The sequence below is a fragment of the Temnothorax nylanderi genome, unplaced genomic scaffold (assembly GCF_030848795.1).
Source record: "Temnothorax nylanderi isolate EJ_2023f unplaced genomic scaffold, tnyl_v1.0 TNYL_tig0020_pilon, whole genome shotgun sequence".
In the NCBI taxonomy this organism is placed as follows: domain Eukaryota; kingdom Metazoa; phylum Arthropoda; class Insecta; order Hymenoptera; family Formicidae; genus Temnothorax; species Temnothorax nylanderi.
In genome coordinates, this window is record NW_027249082.1 from 699 (window position 1) to 23,791 (window position 23,093).

At 42.3% G+C, this 23,093-nt stretch overlaps 1 protein-coding gene, 1 long non-coding RNA gene and 1 pseudogene across 2 annotated transcripts; 1 reads left to right on the plus strand and 2 right to left on the minus strand.

Annotated features, from left to right (window-relative positions):
• The first annotated feature begins 11,764 nt into the window (after window positions 1-11,764).
• LOC139769061 (uncharacterized) lies at window positions 11,765-12,791 on the plus strand. The gene is made up of 3 exons (XR_011717480.1): window positions 11,765-11,792; window positions 12,050-12,172; window positions 12,429-12,791. It is a non-coding gene; the product is annotated as an uncharacterized lncRNA (long non-coding RNA).
• A 32-nt stretch (window positions 12,792-12,823) lies between these two features.
• LOC139769049 (uncharacterized) lies at window positions 12,824-15,166 on the minus strand (annotated as a pseudogene).
• A 2,359-nt stretch (window positions 15,167-17,525) lies between these two features.
• Window positions 17,526-21,597, minus strand: LOC139769050 (chymotrypsin-2-like). Its single transcript, XM_071699808.1, has 4 exons — window positions 21,589-21,597; window positions 18,817-19,119; window positions 18,475-18,615; window positions 17,526-18,146 (listed from the first exon to the last, which is right to left on the minus strand). The coding sequence occupies exons 1-4, from the start codon at window positions 21,595-21,597 to the stop codon at window positions 17,934-17,936; spliced, it is 666 nt and encodes a 221-aa protein (XP_071555909.1). The 3' UTR covers window positions 17,526-17,933.
• Between the last annotated feature and the right edge of the window lie 1,496 nt (window positions 21,598-23,093).

Here is a 23,093-nt window from a genome sequence, read left to right on the forward strand (position 1 = left end):
TTACAAGTAATTACTAGAATATAATAATCGTGCGGCTTTGCCATACCTTGCACGATACTCTCGAAATTAATCACACGCGACGCGTACTTCATCCGCTTTCAACTATAGCATTATTCTCGCATATTTTTATTCTCGCGTATACTTACTACGCGTATCCCTATCTACGTAGAGTACCGCCCTAAACGTACGCGTAATCTTATCTTTTACAGGCAATTCCGTTTTTACCGAACAACAGGGCAACTAAACACAATCGCCGCCAATTGTATAAACGGTTCGTTGCGTCGCAATTTCGGGAGTGCCGCTCGAAATCGTTGAATTTTCGAATATGACAATTAAAATCGTCGCATTTTCGGGAGTGCCGTTCGAAGTTGTCGTATTATCCGGAAGCGGATCGCGCGATTTTAATAATTAACAAATAGAAAGTATAAAAATTTGTATATTTTTTTTTATATGTATAAATTATACAAATATTTATACTTTTTATTTGTTTATTACCTGCTTTTATGTTACAGAGTAAAGTACTTCCTTCCCATGGGTACAACCTTGGCGAGGTGGGAAGGCTCAGTACCCAGTACGAGGATTTTACCCAAGCAAAACTCTCGTTCTGCTTGGATAAAAATCTAAAGACGGGAAGCTAACGTACCCTCGTCCGCCGATTTAATTGAATGAACGAACCGCAGCCGTTCGTCGCGTTTGCTTCGGGAGTGCCGTTCAAGTAATCGGACTAAAGGACTTTTTTAAACGGGAGTGCCGTACAGTATCGCGCGAGAAAGACTTTTACTAAAATTAGTCCGCGCGCGATTGTAGTTTATTATCCGCGAGTGTTTCTCGCGAGTGTCCTGTGCTGGAGAGAAGGAGGCCTGACGTCCTGAGAGGAGGAGGAGGTCTGAGAGGACATCGGCCCCGGCGGAGCAACCTTGGGGTAAGTATCACCTTTTATCTGCATAAAATTAATAGTTTTTCCTCATTTATTCGGAGTTTTATTTCGATAAGCTAAAACTAATTAGAAAAAAAGAAATTATTCAAATTTTATAAAAATTTATTTTTGTAAATATTTTTTCCGGAAAATAGATAATTATATCAGTGAATCTAATTGAAAGACGAATTTAGATGCGCGTAAAATTATGTGTATCTTTTGAAACATTTATCATTTTCAGCGCCTCTTTAATTTATATCTTTCGTTTTTGTTACAGTATCATCGTAGTTACGTGGCCGAATTACTCCGCCCGTTGCGCATCGGATCGGTGAGTGACGAATTTTTTACAATAGTATGGGGTAACGAATTTGTGAGACCTATATTAGATATATTTATGTATTGTATCCATATAATAGTAAGATAAATGCGACTTCTTACAAATTCGTTGCTCTAAAATGGATAGACTAGATCAGACTAGGCTAAATAATTAATCCTGGAGCATCATCATTATTATTGTGCTTACGGGAGAATGCATCCATAAGCACATACATTATGTCGATGCATTATTTATTAATGCATCTAATGTTATTTGTATCGCAGAAAATGCGAAGTATACCAGTCGCCTGAATTTATAGGCAATTATTTAAATTTGGCAAATATACACGGAGAAAAAAATAATGTTGTATCAACAGCCTGAGTCTAATTGGAAATAATCTTGTTAATTCAATACATTATGCTTTTGTTTTAATAAAATAAAACAAGATTATTTCCAATTAGACTAATGCTGTTGATACAACATTATTTTTTCTCTGTGTATATTTTATTGAGGACGAGCATGGCCTAGTAGACAGCGCACTGGTCTATTGAGCCAAAGGTCCCGTGTTCGATTCCCGGTAGAGCTAGAAAAATTTTATTCGCTCGTTCTCCTCTCGGAAGGCAATGGCAAACCACCGAAGAGTATTCTTGCCACGAACACTTCTCTGAAAAAAACATAGCCGTTCGGAATCGGCGTTACTTAAACTGTAGGTCCCATATACAATGTGTATAATCTACGTGTGCAACACATGTATATGAAGAGAAGTCACCACGCTCGGACACGAGTAATAAGTAACGATGATGGTGATGTATATTTTATTATATATAAAGATATTAGTTTCTTGTGCAATATTAAAATCAATTATTTAGATTTATTACATTAATTACATTTTTTAAATTTATTTTTAAAATTATTAAGAAATACAGAAAAAGACAAAGAACTAAAATAAAGTTTTATAACGTTTTTCGAATATAAGATTTTATTTAAGTTTTTTGTGACTTTTATTTTTCGTGTAGAATAAAAATTTTAAAATATTTATATTTTTTATATACAATTGAAATAAATAGAAATTAATTTTTTATAGATAGACAATAGATAATTTAATTACAATTATGGAATTAGGAATAATAAAAGCTATAAGTATCTGTAGATGGAGTACAGATAGGTTTAATAAATAAAATAAATTAATTGATTATATAGATAAGAAAATTTAAATGTGTTTCTTCTTCATTTCTTTTTTTCTCTCTCGTTCTTTCTCCCTATTCCAAATATTCCTCCAGGATTAAATATTACATAAATTGGTGCAAAGAAGCAAAATGTATTAATAAACTCAATGTGCATGCATTACAAATGAAAAGACCAAAATATTTTGATTCACGTTGCATATATTCCACATGAACCTTATTGTACATACATATATAGATCACACTAAAAAGTGTTAATCGTATTTATAGTCTTGGACGATATTTATAGTCTATCCATATGTAGCTTGGCTTTGTATAAACAAAACAAAATAAAATAACGTGAGATCCAGAATATTTTATTGCGGGACAGAATCATTTTTCATGTAGAATTATCTCAAAATTGATAGTTTTCATATCAATTATATGACATTAAAATATATAATATAATCGTAGATATATGTATTTTTGATATGTCATATTATAAATATAAATTTGATAACAATTTGCGTTATAATAACGAAATATTTATATAAATATGTATATAAGAATTTGTAAAGACAAATGTTACAGCGTAAGAACTTGATTCATTATATTGATTGCGATATTAATTATATGGAGAAATTATTAATCCCTTTGGATCTCACGTCATTTAGTCTGAATATCTCACTTGATATCTAAAGTGAGATTAAGTAACGATTCGTGATTCGGTTCGCGGTTCGGTTCGCGATTCGGTTATACTCTTATACCAAACATTGTTTGTCCATTCATTAATAAATAATTGATTGATCGAGTCATCGATTAATTTTAAATTTCTGTTGTCTCGTGTTTCTACATTGTACTATTGAAATCCAGATATTTGTGACTAATTGTGAGATATAATCACGACGATTTTTATTAGAACGCGATTAACATAAAATTCTTTCATTTCTTGATAATATAATTCTGTTTTACTTTCCATTGCTGCTGTGTATTAATTCTTGGACGAATACATTAATTACGCGTATCATTGTAAAATTAAAAGCAAAATTAAGTCACTTAATTAAATTTTATTAACGATCCAACGTGGTTGTTTATTTTTTTCCGATATGATTAACGCGCGCTTATTAACGATCGCAACGATTCGTAATCGACCGCAACATTATAATCGTCTACCGGCGCTGTTAATCAGCCGGCATTGAAGGAATTTATCTCCTTCTCATTTTCTGGCTGACATACAACCAAAATGGATTTGGCCAGTAACAACTCAATAGGTGAGTTCAATCTTGGTCAGAAGAAACGACGGAAACATCTCATAAGGTAAGGTCTATATTAATGACCAGAATTGAAGGTTTGTAAAGTAGTTAACATACAAAATAATTTGATCTGTTTATTTGCCCAAAGTAGGACTATTTTCTTTATATTTTCTCGCATATGTGCGAGATTGGAAAATCCCCATCCCCAATTAAATTCCAATCGCGCACGTTAAAACTCTCAATTCTACGTTTCCCATATCTCAAGTGATCACTTTGAGGTATGGATTAACAAATACTAAATTGTAATACGGGTAGGTAGGACAACGGATAAAGTTAAGCGTGTAAAAAATGTCCCTCTCGTGGTGTGCCACCTTGCCGTGGTGAGAGGGCTCCCTGTATCAACGATCCACTGGGGCAGTACCTTCGGCTTTACCGAAGGGAGGGCCCGGTGGGGAGGTACAGGGTCTACGAGCACACCGTACCCTCCTCCCAGTTCGCTGGGAGTGAAGGGTACAATGGGGTCCGGCGCTCCCGTCGCGTTGTCTGCCGCCGCGAGACATTACGCTTCGCTTATACGGTCCGTCGCGGGTCTCACCGCGCCGCGAGACTATGTCGTCGGCTTCCCTCCCTTATACGCGTCGTCGCGGGTCTCACCGCGCCGCGAGACTATGTCGTCGGCTTCCCTCCCTTATACGCGTCGTCGCGGGTCTCACCGCGCCGCGAGACTATGTCGTCGGCTTCCCTCCCTTATACGCGTCGTCGCGGGTCTCACCGCGCCGCGAGACTATGTCGTCGGCTTCCCTCCCTTATACGCGTCGTCGCGGGTCTCACCGCGCCGCGAGACTATGTCGTCGGCTTCCCTCCCTTATACGCGTCGTCGCGGGTCTCACCGCGCCGCGAGACTATGTCGTCGGCTTCCCTCCCTTATACGCGTCGTCGCGGGTCTCACCGCGCCGCGAGACTATGTCGTCGGCTTCCCTCCCTTATACGCGTCGTCGCGGGTCTCACCGCGCCGCGAGACTATGTCGTCGGCTTCCTCCCTCCTTATACGCGTCGTCGCGGGTCTCACCGCGCCGCGAGACTATGTCGTCGGCTTCCCTCCCTTATACGCGTCGTCGCGGGTCTCACCGCGCCGCGAGACTATGTCGTCGGCTTCCCTCCCTTATACGCGTCGTCGCGGGTCTCACCGCGCCGCGAGACTATGTCGTCGGCTTCCCTCCCTTATACGCGTCGTCGCGGGTCTCACCGCGCCGCGAGACTATGTCGTCGGCTTCCCTCCCTTATACGCGTCGTCGCGGGTCTCACCGCGCCGCGAGACTATGTCGTCGGCTTCCCTCCCTTATACGCGTCGTCGCGGGTCTCACCGCGCCGCGAGACTATGTCGTCGGCTTCCCTCCCTTATACGCGTCGTCGCGGGTCTCACCGCGCCGCGAGACTATGTCGTCGGCTTCCCTCCCTTATACGCGTCGTCGCGGGTCTCACCGCGCCGCGAGACTATGTCGTCGGCTTCCCTCCCTTATACGCGTCGTCGCGGGTCTCACCGCGCCGCGAGACTATGTCGTCGGCTTCCCTCCCTTATACGCGTCGTCGCGGGTCTCACCGCGCCGCGAGACTATGTCGTCGGCTTCCCTCCCTTATACGCGTCGTCGCGGGTCTCACCGCGCCGCGAGACTATGTCGTCGGCTTCCCTCCCTTATACGCGTCGTCGCGGGTCTCCGCGCCGCGAGACTATGTCGTCGGCTTCCCTCCCTTATACGCGTCGTCGCGGGTCTCACCGCGCCGCGAGACTATGTCGTCGGCTTCCCTCCCTTATACGCGTCGTCGCGGGTCTCACCGCGCCGCGAGACTATGTCGTCGGCTTCCCTCCCTTATACGCGTCGTCGCGGGTCTCACCGCGCCGCGAGACTATGTCGTCGGCTTCCCTCCCTTATACGCGTCGTCGCGGGTCTCACCGCGCCGCGAGACTATGTCGTCGGCTTCCCTCCCTTATACGCGTCGTCGCGGGTCTCACCGCGCCGCGAGACTATGTCGTCGGCTTCCCTCCCTTATACGCGTCGTCGCGGGTCTCACCGCGCCGCGAGACTATGTCGTCGGCTTCCCTCCCTTATACGCGTCGTCGCGGGTCTCACCGCGCCGCGAGACTATGTCGTCGGCTTCCCTCCCTTATACGCGTCGTCGCGGGTCTCACCGCGCCGCGAGACTATCGTCGTCGGCTTCCCTCCCTTATACGCGTCGTCGCGGGTCTCACCGCGCCGCGAGACTATGTCGTCGGCTTCCCTCCCTTATACGCGTCGTCGCGGGTCTCACCGCGCCGCGAGACTATGTCGTCGGCTTCCCTCCCTTATACGCGTCGTCGCGGTCTCACCGCGCCGCGAGACTATGTCGTCGGCTTCCCTCCCTTATACGCGTCGTCGCGGGTCTCACCGCGCCGCGAGACTATGTCGTCGGCTTCCCTCCCTTATACGCGTCGTCGCGGGTCTCTCCGCGCGAGATGTCGTCGGCTTTCCTCCCTTATACGCGTCGTCGCGGGTCTCACCGCGCCGCGAGACTATGTCGTCGGCTTCCCTCCCTTATACGCGTCGTCGCGGGTCTCACCGCGCCGCGAGACTATGTCGTCGGCTTCCCTCCCTTATACGCGTCGTCGCGGGTCTCACCGCGCCGCGAGACTATGTCGTCGGCTTCCCTCCCTTATACGCGTCGTCGCGGGTCTCACCGCGCCGCGAGACTATGTCGTCGGCTTCCCTCCCTTATACGCGTCGTCGCGGGTCTCACCGCGCCGCGAGACTATGTCGTCGGCTTCCCTCCCTTATACGCGTCGTCGCGGGTCTCACCGCGCCGCGAGACTATGTCGTCGGCTTCCCTCCCTTATACGCGTCGTCGCGGTTCTCACCGCGCCGCGAGACTATGTCGTCGGCTTCCCTCCCTTATACGCGTCGTCGCGGGTCTCACCGCGCCGCGAGACTATGTCGTCGGCTTCCCTCCCTTATACGCGTCGTCGCGGGTCTCACCGCGCCGCGAGACTATGTCGTCGGCTTCCCTCCCTTATACGCGTCGTCGCGGGTCTCACCGCGCCGCGAGACTATGTCGTCGGCTTCCCTCCCTTATACGCGTCGTCGCGGGTCTCACCGCGCCGCGAGACTATGTCGTCGGCTTCCCTCCCTTATACGCGTCGTCGCGGGTCTCACCGCGCCGCGAGACTATGTCGTCGGCTTCCCTCCCTTATACGCGTCGTCGCGGGTCTCACCGCGCCGCGAGACTATGTCGTCGGCTTCCCTCCCTTATACGCGTCGTCGCGGGTCTCACCGCGCCGCGAGACTATGTCGTCGGCTTCCCTCCCTTATACGCGTCGTCGCGGGTCTCACCGCGCCGCGAGACTATGTCGTCGGCTTCCCTCCCTTATACGCGTCGTCGCGGGTCTCACCGCGCCGCGAGACTATGTCGTCGGCTTCCCTCCCTTATACGCGTCGTCGCGGGTCTCACCGCGCCGCGAGACTATGTCGTCGGCTTCCCTCCCTTATACGCGTCGTCGCGGGTCTCACCGCGCCGCGAGACTATGTCGTCGGCTTCCCTCCCTTATACGCGTCGTCGCGGGTCTCACCGCGCCGCGAGACTATGTCGTCGGCTTCCCTCCCTTATACGCGTCGTCGCGGGTCTCACCGCGCCGCGAGACTATGTCGTCGGCTTCCCTCCCTTATACGCGTCGTCGCGGGTCTCACCGCGCCGCGAGACTATGTCGTCGGCTTCCCTCCCTTATACGCGTCGTCGCGGGTCTCACCGCGCCGCGAGACTATGTCGTCGGCTTCCCTCCCTTATACGCGTCGTCGCGGGTCTCACCGCGCCGCGAGACTATGTCGTCGGCTTCCCTCCCTTATACGCGTCGTCGCGGGTCTCACCGCGCCGCGAGACTATGTCGTCGGCTTCCCTCCCTTATACGCGTCGTCGCGGGTCTCACCGCGCCGCGAGACTATGTCGTCGGCTTCCCTCCCTTATACGCGTCGTCGCGGGTCTCACCGCGCCGCGAGACTATGTCGTCGGCTTCCCTCCCTTATACGCGTCGTCGCGGGTCTCACCGCGCCGCGAGACTATGTCGTCGGCTTCCCTCCCTTATACGCGTCGTCGCGGGTCTCACCGCGCCGCGAGACTATGTCGTCGGCTTCCCTCCCTTATACGCGTCGTCGCGGGTCTCACCGCGCCGCGAGACTATGTCGTCGGCTTCCCTCCCTTATACGCGTCGTCGCGGGTCTCACCGCGCCGCGAGACTATGTCGTCGGCTTCCCTCCCTTATACGCGTCGTCGCGGGTCTCACCGCGCCGCGAGACTATGTCGTCGGCTTCCCTCCCTTATACGCGTCGTCGCGGGTCTCACCGCGCCGCGAGACTATGTCGTCGGCTTCCCTCCCTTATACGCGTCGTCGCGGGTCTCACCGCGCCGCGAGACTATGTCGTCGGCTTCCCTCCCTTATACGCGTCGTCGCGGGTCTCACCGCGCCGCGAGACTATGTCGTCGGCTTCCCTCCCTTATACGCGTCGTCGCGGGTCTCACCCGCGCCGCGAGACTATGTCGTCGGCTTCCCTCCCTTATACGCGTCGTCGCGGGTCTCACCGCGCCGCGAGACTATGTCGTCGGCTTCCCTCCCTTATACGCGTCGTCGCGGGTCTCACCGCGCCGCGAGACTATGTCGTCGGCTTCCCTCCCTTATACGCGTCGTCGCGGGTCTCACCGCGCCGCGAGACTATGTCGTCGGCTTCCCTCCCTTATACGCGTCGTCGCGGGTCTCACCGCGCCGCGAGACTATGTCGTCGGCTTCCCTCCCTTATACGCGTCGTCGCGGGTCTCACCGCGCCGCGAGACTATGTCGTCGGCTTCCCTCCCTTATACGCGTCGTCGCGGGTCTCACCGCGCCGCGAGACTATGTCGTCGGCTTCCCTCCCTTATACGCGTCGTCGCGGGTCTCACCGCGCCGCGAGACTATGTCGTCGGCTTCCCTCCCTTATACGCGTCGTCGCGGGTCTCACCGCGCCGCGAGACTATGTCGTCGGCTTCCCTCCCTTATACGCGTCGTCGCGGGTCTCACCGCGCCGCGAGACTATGTCGTCGGCTTCCCTCCCTTATACGCGTCGTCGCGGGTCTCACCGCGCCGCGAGACTATGTCGTCGGCTTCCCTCCCTTATACGCGTCGTCGCGGGTCTCACCGCGCCGCGAGACTATGTCGTCGGCTTCCCTCCCTTATACGCGTCGTCGCGGGTCTCACCCGCGCCGCGAGACTATGTCGTCGGCTTCCCTCCCTTATACGCGTCGTCGCGGGTCTCACCGCGCCGCGAGACTATGTCGTCGGCTTCCCTCCCTTATACGCGTCGTCGCGGGTCTCACCGCGCCGCGAGACTATGTCGTCGGCTTCCCTCCCTTATACGCGTCGTCGCGGGTCTCACCGCGCCGCGAGACTATGTCGTCGGCTTCCCTCCCTTATACGCGTCGTCGCGGGTCTCACCGCGCCGCGAGACTATGTCGTCGGCTTCCCTCCCTTATACGCGTCGTCGCGGGTCTCACCGCGCCGCGAGACTATGTCGTCGGCTTCCCTCCCTTATACGCGTCGTCGCGGGTCTCACCGCGCCGCGAGACTATGTCGTCGGCTTCCCTCCCTTATACGCGTCGTCGCGGGTCTCACCGCGCCGCGAGACTATGTCGTCGGCTTCCCTCCCTTATACGCGTCGTCGCGGGTCTCACCGCGCCGCGAGACTATGTCGTCGGCTTCCCTCCCTTATACGCGTCGTCGCGGGTCTCACCGCGCCGCGAGACTATGTCGTCGGCTTCCCTCCCTTATACGCGTCGTCGCGGGTCTCACCGCGCCGCGAGACTATGTCGTCGGCTTCCCTCCCTTATACGCGTCGTCGCGGGTCTCACCGCGCCGCGAGACTATGTCGTCGGCTTCCCTCCCTTATACGCGTCGTCGCGGGTCTCACCGCGCCGCGAGACTATGTCGTCGGCTTCCCTCCCTTATACGCGTCGTCGCGGTCTCACCCGCGCCGCGAGACTATGTCGTCGGCTTCCCTCCCTTATACGCGTCGTCGCGGGTCTCACCGCGCCGCGAGACTATGTCGTCGGCTTCCCTCCCTTATACGCGTCGTCGCGGGTCTCACCGCGCCGCGAGACTATGTCGTCGGCTTCCCTCCCTTATACGCGTCGTCGCGGGTCTCACCGCGCCGCGAGACTATGTCGTCGGCTTCCCTCCCTTATACGCGTCGTCGCGGGTCTCACCGCGCCGCGAGACTATGTCGTCGGCTTCCTCCCTTATACGCGTCGTCGCGGGTCTCACCGCGCCGCGAGACTATGTCGTCGGCTTCCCTCCCTTATACGCGTCGTCGCGGGTCTCACCGCGCCGCGAGACTATGTCGTCGGCTTCCCTCCCTTATACGCGTCGTCGCGGGTCTCACCGCGCCGCGAGACTATGTCGTCGGCTTCCTCCCTTATACGCGTCGTCGCGGGTCTCACCGCGCCGCGAGACTATGTCGTCGGCTTCCCTCCCTTATACGCGTCGTCGCGGGTCTCACCGCGCCGCGAGACTATGTCGTCGGCTTCCCTCCCTTATACGCGTCGTCGCGGGTCTCACCGCGCCGCGAGACTATGTCGTCGGCTTCCCTCCCTTATACGCGTCGTCGCGGGTCTCACCGCGCCGCGAGACTATGTCGTCGGCTTCCCTCCCTTATACGCGTCGTCGCGGGTCTCACCGCGCCGCGAGACTATGTCGTCGGCTTCCCTCCCTTATACGCGTCGTCGCGGGTCTCACCGCGCCGCGAGACTATGTCGTCGGCTTCGCTCCCTTATACGCGTCGTCGCGGGTCTCACCGCGCCGCGAGACTATGTCGTCGGCTTCCCTCCCTTATACGCGTCGTCGCGGGTCTCACCGCGCCGCGAGACTATGTCGTCGGCTTCGCTCCCTTATACGCGTCGTCGCGGGTCTCACCGCGCCGCGAGACTATGTCGTCGGCTTCCCTCCCTTATACGCGTCGTCGCGGGTCTCACCGCGCCGCGAGACTATGTCGTCGGCTTCGCTCCCTTATACGCGTCGTCGCGGGTCTCACCGCGCCGCGAGACTATGTCGTCGGCTTCCCTCCCTTATACGCGTCGTCGCGGGTCTCACCGCGCCGCGAGACTATGTCGTCGGCTTCGCTCCCTTATACGCGTCGTCGCGGGTCTCACCGCGCCGCGAGACTATGTCGTCGGCTTCGCTCCCTTATACGCGTCGTCGCGGGTCTCACCGCGCCGCGAGACTATGTCGTCGGCTTCGCTCCCTTATACGCGTCGTCGCGGGTCTCACCGCGCCGCGAGACTATGTCGTCGGCTTCGCTCCCTTATACGCGTCGTCGCGGGTCTCACCGCGCCGCGAGACTATGTCGTCGGCTTCGCTCCCTTATACGCGTCGTCGCGGGTCTCACCGCGCCGCGAGACTATGTCGTCGGCTTCGCTCCCTTATACGCGTCGTCGCGGGTCTCACCGCGCCGCGAGACTATGTCGTCGGCTTCGCTCCCTTATACGCGTCGTCGCGGGTCTCACCGCGCCGCGAGACTATGTCGTCGGCTTCGCTCCCTTATACGCGTCGTCGCGGTCTCTCACACCGCGCCGCGAGACTATGTCGTCGGCTTCGCTCCCTTATACGCGTCGTCGCGGGTCTCACCGCGCCGCGAGACTATGTCGTCGGCTTCGCTCCCTTATACGCGTCGTCGCGGGTCTCACCGCGCCGCGAGACTATGTCGTCGGCTTCGCTCCCTTATACGCGTCGTCGCGGGTCTCACCGCGCCGCGAGACTATGTCGTCGGCTTCGCTCCCTTATACGCGTCGTCGCGGGTCTCACCGCGCCGCGAGACTATGTCGTCGGCTTCGCTCCCTTATACGCGTCGTCGCGGGTCTCACCGCGCCGCGAGACTATGTCGTCGGCTTCGCTCCCTTATACGCGTCGTCGCGGGTCTCTCCGCGCCGCGAGACATTCATTACGCTTAATCGAATCGTTCATTTGAATGTTTCAGAAAATAACGACGCAGAAGATGACATCGAGCAGCGAGGGAATCCTGCGAAGCTGACATCCCGAGCAGCCTGAGAGGAGGAGGAGGCCTAGGATAGCATCGGGCATCGGCGTACCAACACTTCTGGTAAGTGTTACTTTTTATTTTTTCTAAAGATATTATAGAATCCCTCTTTTCGTTTATCCTTATTTAGTTGCTACATTAAACCGTGTTTCGAAATATAAATTAGTAAAAAGAAATAATTTGAAAAATTTGATTCAAGTTGATTCTACCATAGAGACTTTTTTCGAAGAAGTAATTTAGGAAAACATTAATCTGAATAACGAATAAGATGTTCGATGCGCGTGACAATTATTTAATCGATTCGATTATTTATGTTACAGAAAATATCCACGCTGGAAGGACCATCAGCTTCGCATCGAGGGAACACGATGGACATCTCGAGCAGCTTGAGAGGAGGTGGAGGCCTAGGAGAGGCATCGGGCATCGGCGTACTAACACTTCTGGTAAGTGTTATTTTTATTTTTTCTAAAGATATTATAGAATCTCTTTATCGTTTGTTTTATTTAGTTGCTACATTAAACCGTGTTTCGGAATATAAATTAGTTAAAAGAAATAAATCGAAAAATTTGATTCAAGTTGATTCTAACGTAGAGACTTTTTTCGAAGAAGTAATTTAGGAAAACATTAATCGGAATAACGAATAAGATGTTCGATGCGCGTGACAATTATTTAATCGATTTGTTTATTTTTATGTTACAGAAAATATCCACGCAGGAAGGAGCATCAGCTTCGCATCGAGGGAACACGAGGGACACCCCGAGCAGCGTGAGAGAAAGTGGAGGCCTGGGAGAGGCATCAAATTTGTGCAAAGTATTAATAGTACAGTTTTACATTCGCGAGATTTACGTGCTCGATACCGTACTGTGCGTGCGATATTTAATTTTGATTGTGTTTTTGACACAATCCCTGGGGTACGACCTTAGCGAGGTGGGAAGGCCACGCGCGTATAAGGCCTCAAGGTCACTACCATATAATAGTCCGTATAGAGTTAATTACACAACATTTAATTTACACATAAAGAAAATGTATGCAACTAACCTGGGACATCAAAATTTCACCGAGAGCGCGTATAAACACATATTGCAATGAAATTGTTAAAAAAACAGAAACAAATATACTATGTGAGCGAAGGACATATCGTTTCCTTCGTCGAATAGCTAATTAATTTATGAAATAAATGAAAAGACATAGTTATTTTTATTTAAGTCGTCGTTCTCCGAAAATCGGTTTTCTCTAGATTTTCTTGAACTGTGAATATACGTTAATTTAGGTATGCTTTATGCGATGGTATAAATTTCAATACCTCTTGCGGTATTAAAAATCGAGATACTGAGTTTCAGAGTTTCAACTTTTAACATGTAATTCCTATTCCGAGTTATTGTAAAAGAGACATTATAATAAATTGTGAAAAAAGTTTTCTTTAAATGTTTTTGAAAAATTATATATGATGCTCCATAAAATAAAAAATAATATGCAATTAAGTGTCAATACCCTTGCGGTACTCGTTTTCGAGAAATACTTGCGTAAAGTACGCGATTTGAGAAGAGGAGAGGCGTCAGTTACTTGGCAACGCTGCATGAGTTCTCACGCCTAAGTTAACTTCTTATTTTTTAGATGTTATTATATGTAATATTTTGTATATAACATTAACTTCAGTAAAATAAATTTCCTTTTTAAGCATGAATACAAGTTGAGCACGACTGAAGGCCGGAGAACGACCTTAACACTAATTTGGAATTTTATAATAATGTGCCATATGAATATAGTAATTGTATCAGAATGTATTTAATACTAATATATGTATTAATTCAGGTCAATTTTTTTAAACCATGTCTTATTTAAACTTTGAGTTTCAAAATACTTACATTAATCATCCGAAATCCGTAGAAAAGCAAAAAGTACCGTAAAATATGTAACTAAGCAGAGAAGTATTGTGTTATATGTATCTTCAATAACACCAATAGCCCTGTAAAAGATATTTTATGTATTAAATATATTCTATCACATATTTCATATAGATTCTATTTAGTTATATCTTATAGAAAACAAACCTAAGCAGACGGATATGCTTTACTATGCAGCACTTTAGAACTTCGTGGTAATTTATGTTTTTATCCAAATATTGCAAATGATTCTTAAGAATGTCTAACTGACCGCATATATGAAAAACCAGAAGACTCAGAAAATTGTCTATTGCAGTATAGGCTATCATGGCGATAGCTGTATAGATGGTTTGATTAATAAATGTCAGTTTGTATTGTGGCCTTTTTGTTATATCGTAAATGTAATGAGTTTGTAAAGGCAGTGGCCTTCCTGGGTTAGTATGTTGGGAGTAAGTCTCATCAATATTCCAAAAGCAGGCAGTACTGCGACAAAGAAGCACGCTAATCCCATTGCACAGTAGGAGCAAATAATAATTATACGTGCACTTTGCGCTCTTCGAATCATCAAGCTTCTCTCTTGATCACTTTCAACTTTATCCAATCTTTCGCGATCATATTCATAATCGGTACAATAGCTTAAAAGTAAACAATTTACAGCGTTGCTGATTAAAATATGTTAAGTTCAACCCTAAACAGTAAAAAGCACAGAAAAATAATTTAACAAGATATCGAAACAACATCACCATATTTTCGTAATTAAAAAAGTATATATTATAAAAAAATTATAAATCATCAGTAAAAACATTAATTCCGTAATCTACGAATTTTAATGCATCTAAATATCGTATAAACTCTATTATTTATATAAAGGTAAATTTATTATATTTGTCATATTATTTTTATATGAAAAATAATTAACAAAATCAAATTTTGTGAAAAATATTTTAATTAAAAGGTTGTTTAAAATTTAATTAAATATAAAAAACACTTAAAATAAAAATAACTCATGAATTATTTAATAAGTACATGGTCTACTATCTATATAGAAAGAAAATGTATTTTAATATAAATTTATTTTATTTATGTAAGTTATGCGATATGTATTTAAAATTATTAATATTAATCTCTAAACACTGAATTTATGCAATTATATAAGTTATTTACCATACTTTTATAGCTTATAAATAAGATCAAATGATCTCTACCTTCTTTTTTCCACCAAAAAATCACGATTCTAATCAAGCAGCTTATGAACGGTAAAGTAAATTGTAAATTATCTAACATTAGCAAACTGTTTCCGAAAACTTTTATCAAGGAATGTATAGAGGGAATAAGAACGCTGATTAATCCCAACAAAGTTACCAGCACTCGAAAATTACACATTAATTCTGCCGAGGATTTCGTGCGACATTAGGCCAAAGTCCAATTAAATTTAAAGTAAAACGGTTTAGTTTCACTGCCCATTCGAAATGTACCTGCGGAAACCTTGATAAATACAAAGCTCTAATATATATAGGATTATACAATTCTTATAACGTACTGAAATACATTCATAATTAGACTAAACGGACTGTGTGTAATAATTTAAATAAAATATCTTTAAACACTTTAATTTGGGTTAGTCATGCAAGTTTAAGGATTATTCTGGAAATAATAAATAATTATTAAACAAAACTGAGATTGATTTCAAGTTGGTGTAGTTAGATATTTAAAAAAAAAAGGTAAAAAAAGGCGCCAAGTACACGCATAGTAGTGTATATGTATTATGTTGGTACCCTCGAAAAAAACAAAGTGGTAGTATAATACCTCCAAATAGCTTTACCCTGTACATACTGTTTATAAAATGCGTAATACTACAAAAAGGCGTGATATCCGTACAAAATTACCTTTCTTAAAAAAAGGTAAAGAAAGGCGCCAAGTACACGTATAGTAGTGTATATGTTGTTACCCCTCGAAAAAAAAAGAAAGTGGTAGTATTATACCTCGAAAAAACCTAAGTAACAAGTGGTAGACGTACTCTTTGTATCTCGAAAAATCTCGAAAAAATCTAAGCAGTAGTATCTTTATTTCCAAAAAATTATAACCCAAGTGATACACATCACAAAATTATGTTACCTTATCAAAGAGAGTCGCGCTTCAAGTGATCTATTACAATTACAAAAAAGAAATGATATCTCTTTAAATTACAGCGCCAATTACAGAGAGAACATATATATTGCCTCAAAAAATAATTGTTGCACTACTTTGAAAAATCTTTACATGGTGTCAATTAGAAAAAGAATGTATGATAACAATTTTATAAGATTAAAAAATTTATTTAAATTTAACAAGGGAATACAAGATATTTAAATACAAAGTTTACATGTGTATTTTTTAGTGGTCATAAAGAATTACAGAGGAACAGTACAAAATAAAAATATTTTATTAAAATATTTAATCCAACGAGGGAATACAGGTATTTAAATACAAAGTTTATATATGTATTTTTCAATAGAATAAAAGATTTAATCACAAAGAATTACAGAGATAGTACAAAATAAAATATTTTATTAAAATACATAAATTTTTCTTATAAAAAACTTGGCGCTGCTAGACCTGGAAATTTTAAATAAATAAATAAACTTATCCTATACTTAATTATAAGCCGCATTATTCGCCCGTCGTCACGCACACCCATATCACTCGCTCGCACATACACACACGCTGATAATCATTTTGTTACTCCCCGTCGCATTCTTCTATGAATTATTTTTATTTATTGTTATCCTTATTTATTTAAAATTTCGAGGTCTAGCAAGCGCCAAGTTAATTCGCTTTAAGGAGTGAATCAAAACTGAGTACTTTATCAACTAATGAGTATTTAATTGCCTTTGATAAGTAATGAACTGTCTATTACCTGTCGAGAGTTTAAAATTTATATATATATATATATATATATATAAATATATATATATATTTATTGTTTTATTGCGTCTTGATACTAATGCAATTGACTTGAAATGTATAAAATAGATATGCTGTCTATTAGGTTGGTGCATGTGAAATGTTGGATTTTGCTAATTGAAAGTATTGGTATGTTTCAGTCATATTATTAGTTTTATAGAAAAATATTATATACAATTTAATTGCTTATAATAGTTATAATAATTATAGTTACGCTTATTATTCCTGTGTTCATAAAGCTTTTTTTAAACACGCGTTTTGATTTTATTGTTTAAAGTTCAAATAACTATGAAATTTAATGAAATATGTATAGTTTTCTTATATGAATTTAAATTGGGAAATAATGCTACTGTAGCTACTCGCAATATTAACAGAGCTTTTAGAGAAAACAATGTTAATAAAGAACAGTATAGTGTTAGTTTTAGAAATTTTAACGTGGAAATTTTTCTCTGCAAAATAAGTCACATGATAAAGTTTTAATTGATAGTGGTATTCTAAGAGTCTTAGTTTCTACTACTTAAATTTCTTCTAAGTAAAATTTTTTTATCGAAAGAGAGAGAGAGAGAGAGAGGGAGAGGGAGAGGGAGAGGGAGAGGGAGAGGGAGAGGGAGAGGGAGAGGGAGAGGGAGAGGGAGAGGGAGAGGGAGAGGAGAGGGAGAGGAGAGGGGAGAGGGAGAGGGAGAGGGAGAGGGAGAGGGAGAGAGAGAGAGAGAGAGAGAGAGAGAGAGAGAGAGAGAGAGAGAGAGAGAGAGAGAGAGAGAGAGAGAGAGAGAGAGAGAGAGAGAGAGAGAGAGAGAGAGAGAGAGAGAGAGAGAGAGAGAGAGAGAGAGAGAGAGAGAGAGAGAGAGAGAGAGAGAGAGAGAGAGAGAGCTGTAAGACAATTAATTGATTTTAAAGATACATTTTTTTTTAGAAATTGTATATATTTATTGTAAAATTATTAGGGTAAATGTATTGATGATAATGAAGCTTATTTTGATTAAATAAAGCTTTATTTGTTTTAAAGTATAATGTTTTAATTATTCATTAAAATATCCGACATTTTGTACGCACTTGATATGCCGCAATGTTAACTTTATGCACAATTTCTGGAAGTATTCTGGAAATATTCTTTGTATGTTTTTCAAAGAATCTTAGGAAAAATTATACGTTCAATAAATTAATTTCAATCTCGTACATATCGAAATATACTTGGGTAATATATTTTTGTATATAGATATACATATATTACATGTAATAGAAGAGAAATTTTATAACTTATAAAACATTATCCGTAACGATACAATTTTTTCTTAAGATCTTTATTTACATCCTTATGCAATATTCATCAATAATTAAAATTAACCGATCACAGACGCGCGCAATAAAATATACGTATCTACAAAAATGAATGTATGCACAGATACGTTGTAAAAAGTCCGAGAAGGATGTTTAATTGTTGGTTGCAGCCTGCATTAATATATTTGTTGACCCAGTCTCTGTAGTAGTACACTTTAGTGAACACATCTGGAACGCCCTCGGCGCATGGAACACCAAAAGACACGATGCCAACTAGTTTGTCTTCGTAAGTGAGCGCACCACCGGAATCACCCTGCGGAGATAGCGTATTTAATGTAGTAATATTCGCCAGAATTTTTCATCGAAATATTGATTCTCTAGATATCAGCGCGTGACGTTAATAATCGTCACTTTAAAGTTGTTTTTGTAAAGCAATTAACCGCTTTTCTATCAGAACTAGTTCTAACAAATTATCTGAACGATAGAAATGTCATTCGTCATTCCTTATCAATCTGATATCAACATAGATAAAGCAACGACGATTACTCTTTTTTTTACTAAACTTTTTTATAATTTTTAGCGGGATAAAGGTTGTTATAAGATAAACGCGTGCACAATTTATTTTACAATTATATACTTACATTGCAAACTCCTTTACCCATCGATTCAAGGGTGCATATATGACCATCGGTGATATTGTGTGGGTATATCGCAGCGCATCTCTTTCGAGAATATCCTGTTACTGTGACATGTTGCAGGCGTACTGGAATCGGGCCGCCCGCCTGAAAATAAAGTGTTTTAAACTAATGCCTGATACCTTAGTTTTGATATAGAAATGATAAAGAATATAATATATCGTCCTTGAAAGTTCTCGAGAGCTGTAAAATAATATTTGTCAAAACTCGCCCTTGTATAAATTTTGGTTAGATAATTTTGGTAGATAATTTTAAATGAGATATGAGATATATTTCTTATATATTTACCCAGAGTCTTCCCCAACCAGAGACTTGCAATTTAACGCCTTCAAAATCCTCGTTGTTAGATATTAGAGCTGTCGATGTGATGGTTTTATTAAATGTGATGTCTTTCGATAGTTTAATTAAACCAATGTCATTAAGGTGTTGCGCCTTGTTGTAATTATCGTGTATTATTAGAGCATCTGCGGTGTATATAATTTGAGACTGAAGATGATTGCTTCCAACGCCGATTTGAATGTCGGATGGATATCGCCGACTGTAACAATCAGTAAAGTTTATGATTACTTCGCTTTGATTTAATTTAGGAGTCTAAAAGTTGATTTTTGCTTCCTCATAGAGGAAGCTTTGTTTTCGTGAATTTCATATATGAACCTTTGATTGCGCATAAAGTTGGGTCTAGTCAATCAAATTTAAATGAATTATATATGAAATAGGGGGTAGAAGAAACCAACGAAGAGATTGGTTTTTGAGTTTTTTCTGCCAATATGTTCAGATTGTTGTAAAACGTCGAAATATCGCCTACAAAAAATGTCTGTATGTGTGTGTGTATGTATGTATGTATGTGCACATTTGATGTTGTGGTTGCTCTAATTTCCGCAAATATTGATATATCGAGCTGTTTTTTTTTTTAATCGATAGAGTATCATTCAAGGAAGGTTGGTATTGAATTTGGCGACAATCGGTAAAGGGGTTCTTTTTTAAAAAAATTTTGAATTTTTTTAAAAATGTCCGTGGTTGCTCTAACTTCCGCAAATATTGAGATATCGAGCTGTTTTTGGGGTGATGATGATGGTAAAGAGGTTCTTTTTTAAAAAAATTTTGCAAATTTTAAAATCACAATAAAAAAAGTGTGCAAGTAGAAACTTGCACATTGTTCTTTAAGATTTGGCGAAGATCGATGAAGGAGTTATGGATTTCTGCTCAAAAAGTTACATGTATAAGTTGTATATGTAATTTTATATAGAGTATCAGTCAAAAAAGACTGTATAAGCTGATAATTTCACATATTATATGTCAGTCATTTTAGTAATCTGTCACCGAGACGTTTGAATGTACTTTAATATATATTTTAAAAGATATTTAACGTTTATATTTATTGAAATGGAAAATTTTAACAACAAAGTGAATGAAATGAGTGAAGAAGTTAGAAAAAGTAATAATTAATAAGTTATTATATAGATATAATAATTTAATTAATAATAATTATAATAATTTAATAAATAATAATTTAATTTTTTTAAATAAACAATAATATATTCTTTAAATAGTTTTAGATGATGGTATGGACGAGAAACTTCTAGTTAAAAAAATTTTGAATTTTTTTAGAAATGGCCGTAATTGTTTTAACTTTCGTAAATATTGAGATATCGGGCTGAATTTTTTTTTAATTGATAGAGTATCATTTAAGAAAAGTTGGTATTGAATTTGGCGATAATTGGTAAAGGGGTTCTTTTTAAAAAAATTTTTCGACATATTTGTTCGATTGATTTGATCTGTGAAACAAGCATTTAGAAATAATATCTCTAATTGTCAATTTAAAAAAATGACTGAATAAGTTGCTTGTTTCACAGATTATATTTCCTTTTTGAATACGGGTCTTATAGAAAAACGTTATATACATAGATTTTGATATATATATATATATATAGATATATATATATTTCTTTATATATTTCTCACGTTAACTAATGATTGGACGAAATCTCTGCTTCTTCTATGAGGAAGCAATGTGCAAGTTTCTACTTGCACCATTTTTTTTTATTTAGAACTACTACTAATTATAAAAAGAAACATCCAAAGTCTCAAGCAATACAACAAGTGAACTTGCCTACATCTCTAAATTTAGCTTCTACATCAAATTCTTCATCAAGCTTGTGGAATGAAGAATTGAGTATTAATTCACCTGGTAAATGTTTTCAAAATTTTTACCGCTTTTTTAATATGTATTTAAATATGTATTCTTCATAAAAGTTTCCTATCTTAATTTCGTTGCTAGAAGAATCGCGACGGAAAAATCAGAATCACTCTTTTTATTCCGTTTTTTGTTTGCTTTAGTAATGCGATTCTGTTGAATATTAATGTGCTCGATCATCAGATAACTGAAACATCGTACACCTGAACAATTACGAATTACAAACAAGCATAAATTTCAACTCGGACGTAGTTCTTACAATTCAAATATTCTTCCCTAATTAAATTTCCTTCATTAAATTTCACTCGTAACATCCAGTTGTAATTATCATGAGATTACGACTTTATTTCTCTCTTTTTCTTTTCATAGATTTCTTTAAAAGATTCCTTAGTTTTTTTTAATTTCCTTGGCTTTCTATGAAATTTTTATATATCTTTTTATACAACTTTTACAGTTGTATGATAATTCTCCTAATAAATTGTCCACGCATGTTTTTTGTAACATATCCATCTATTTTTGATTGAGAAATTGGCTTTATGCCGGTCAAGTAATATATGACGTGAGATTCTAAATATTTTGTCGAGAAACGCTGAAACTTAAAATTATTTTAGAATCGATCATATATAATACAATTATATATATTCAATTTTACAGTAATATACATGAATATATTATATAAAAAATAATTTTGGTAAAAAATGAAAAATATGACGAGATATATTTATATCGATATATAAGTTTATAAAGATTTGCAATCATATTATATTATTTAATTATAATAACGCGATTAATGATTAATTATAATATCAATTGTGCGGGAATTTTCTTTTTTTCGAATCTCACGTCATTTATTTTATGTATCTTACTTGATACATTTTCATTCAATAGGTGTCGCATGAACATGCACAATCACGCATCTTTGTATTTCCGTTTGTATCGGTCGGTTTTCGCGGTCGGTTTTTATCGAGAAATTTTCCGATTATTAATTTTTTAATTTTGTCCGCATTATAAATTTCAATTTTTTGCGAGATATAATTAAGGTATTTATATATAACGTGAAGTAAAATTTTTTTATGTAGGTACTTGATTACAATTCCAAATTTAAAAAACGGTTATTCAATATTCTCAAGTAGATAACAGAATTAGTGATAGAAATATTTCTCAATGTTCAATTGAATTATTGTACAGTTAGGTTAGGTTAGTTAGTTTTATGAATTAATATACACATATATTTTTTAAATTATCTTCTCGTTGTTTTTGATACAATCGATGCTCGCGTGTAATTCGAATCGAACATAATATTATCTTTCGGCGATAATGATCCGACAAGGAAGGAAACAAGGAATTTTTCTCCTTCCTTTTGATCTGGTCGAAATGTGACTAGATTGCATATGGCCAGGAGCGACAAAGGTAAGTCCATCTGGCCCGAAGAAAGAAGATTGGATACATTAAAGGTAAGTGGTCAACATTGACCACATTGCAATGGTGAAATAAGGTAACATGTAAAATGATTATATATATATATATATATATATATATATATATATAATTTATTTATTTACTTATTTATTTGCCCCAAAGGGCTGTCTTCTCTATATTTTCTCGCATAAGTGCGAGATTGGAAAAGCCGCAATTAAATCCCAATCGAGCGCGTGTTAGAACTCCCAATTCCACTTTTCTCACATCTCAAGTGATCGTGTCACTTGGAGATATTTCGTTCATCAGGTATCCTACTAAAATAACCAACAAATCAGGTCCCTTATAAATCGTGTCGCGGTCTTCATTAATGTTTTGTATATTAGATTATAAAACTGATAGGTAGGAAAATGGATATAGGTAGGACTATAGATCGGAATACGGGTAGGTAAGGATTCGGGTAGGCAAGGACAAGGGGATTAAATTCGATAGAAAAAATTGTAAACAAATATTAAATAATATTAATTTTTATATTAGAAATTAGTATTTTATAATAAATATCAATTTTTATTTTAAATAATACCAATTGTTTATACATAATTGTATTATATTGCATTTTACTGTAAATATTATGTAATTATTCTTCACATTCTTCTTTCCCTGCAAATAGAAAAAAATCAATAGAGAAAAATAAGTCTTTATCTAACAAATAAGATTATCAAAATGTTATAATTGCATAGGAAATTAATAAGCAATATATTAGAATAATTACTAAAATCATATAAATTCTTGTTTAAAATTTCTATAAAGCACATACTTTATAAAGTTTTAATTTCATTTTTATTTTTATAAATATGTTATCAAAAAATTTCATAATTTATAATCTAGCTTAAGCGTGTCGTTTAGCAAGCTCGTATTTTTATCTCTTATGTACTTTTTTTTGTGACGCTTACTT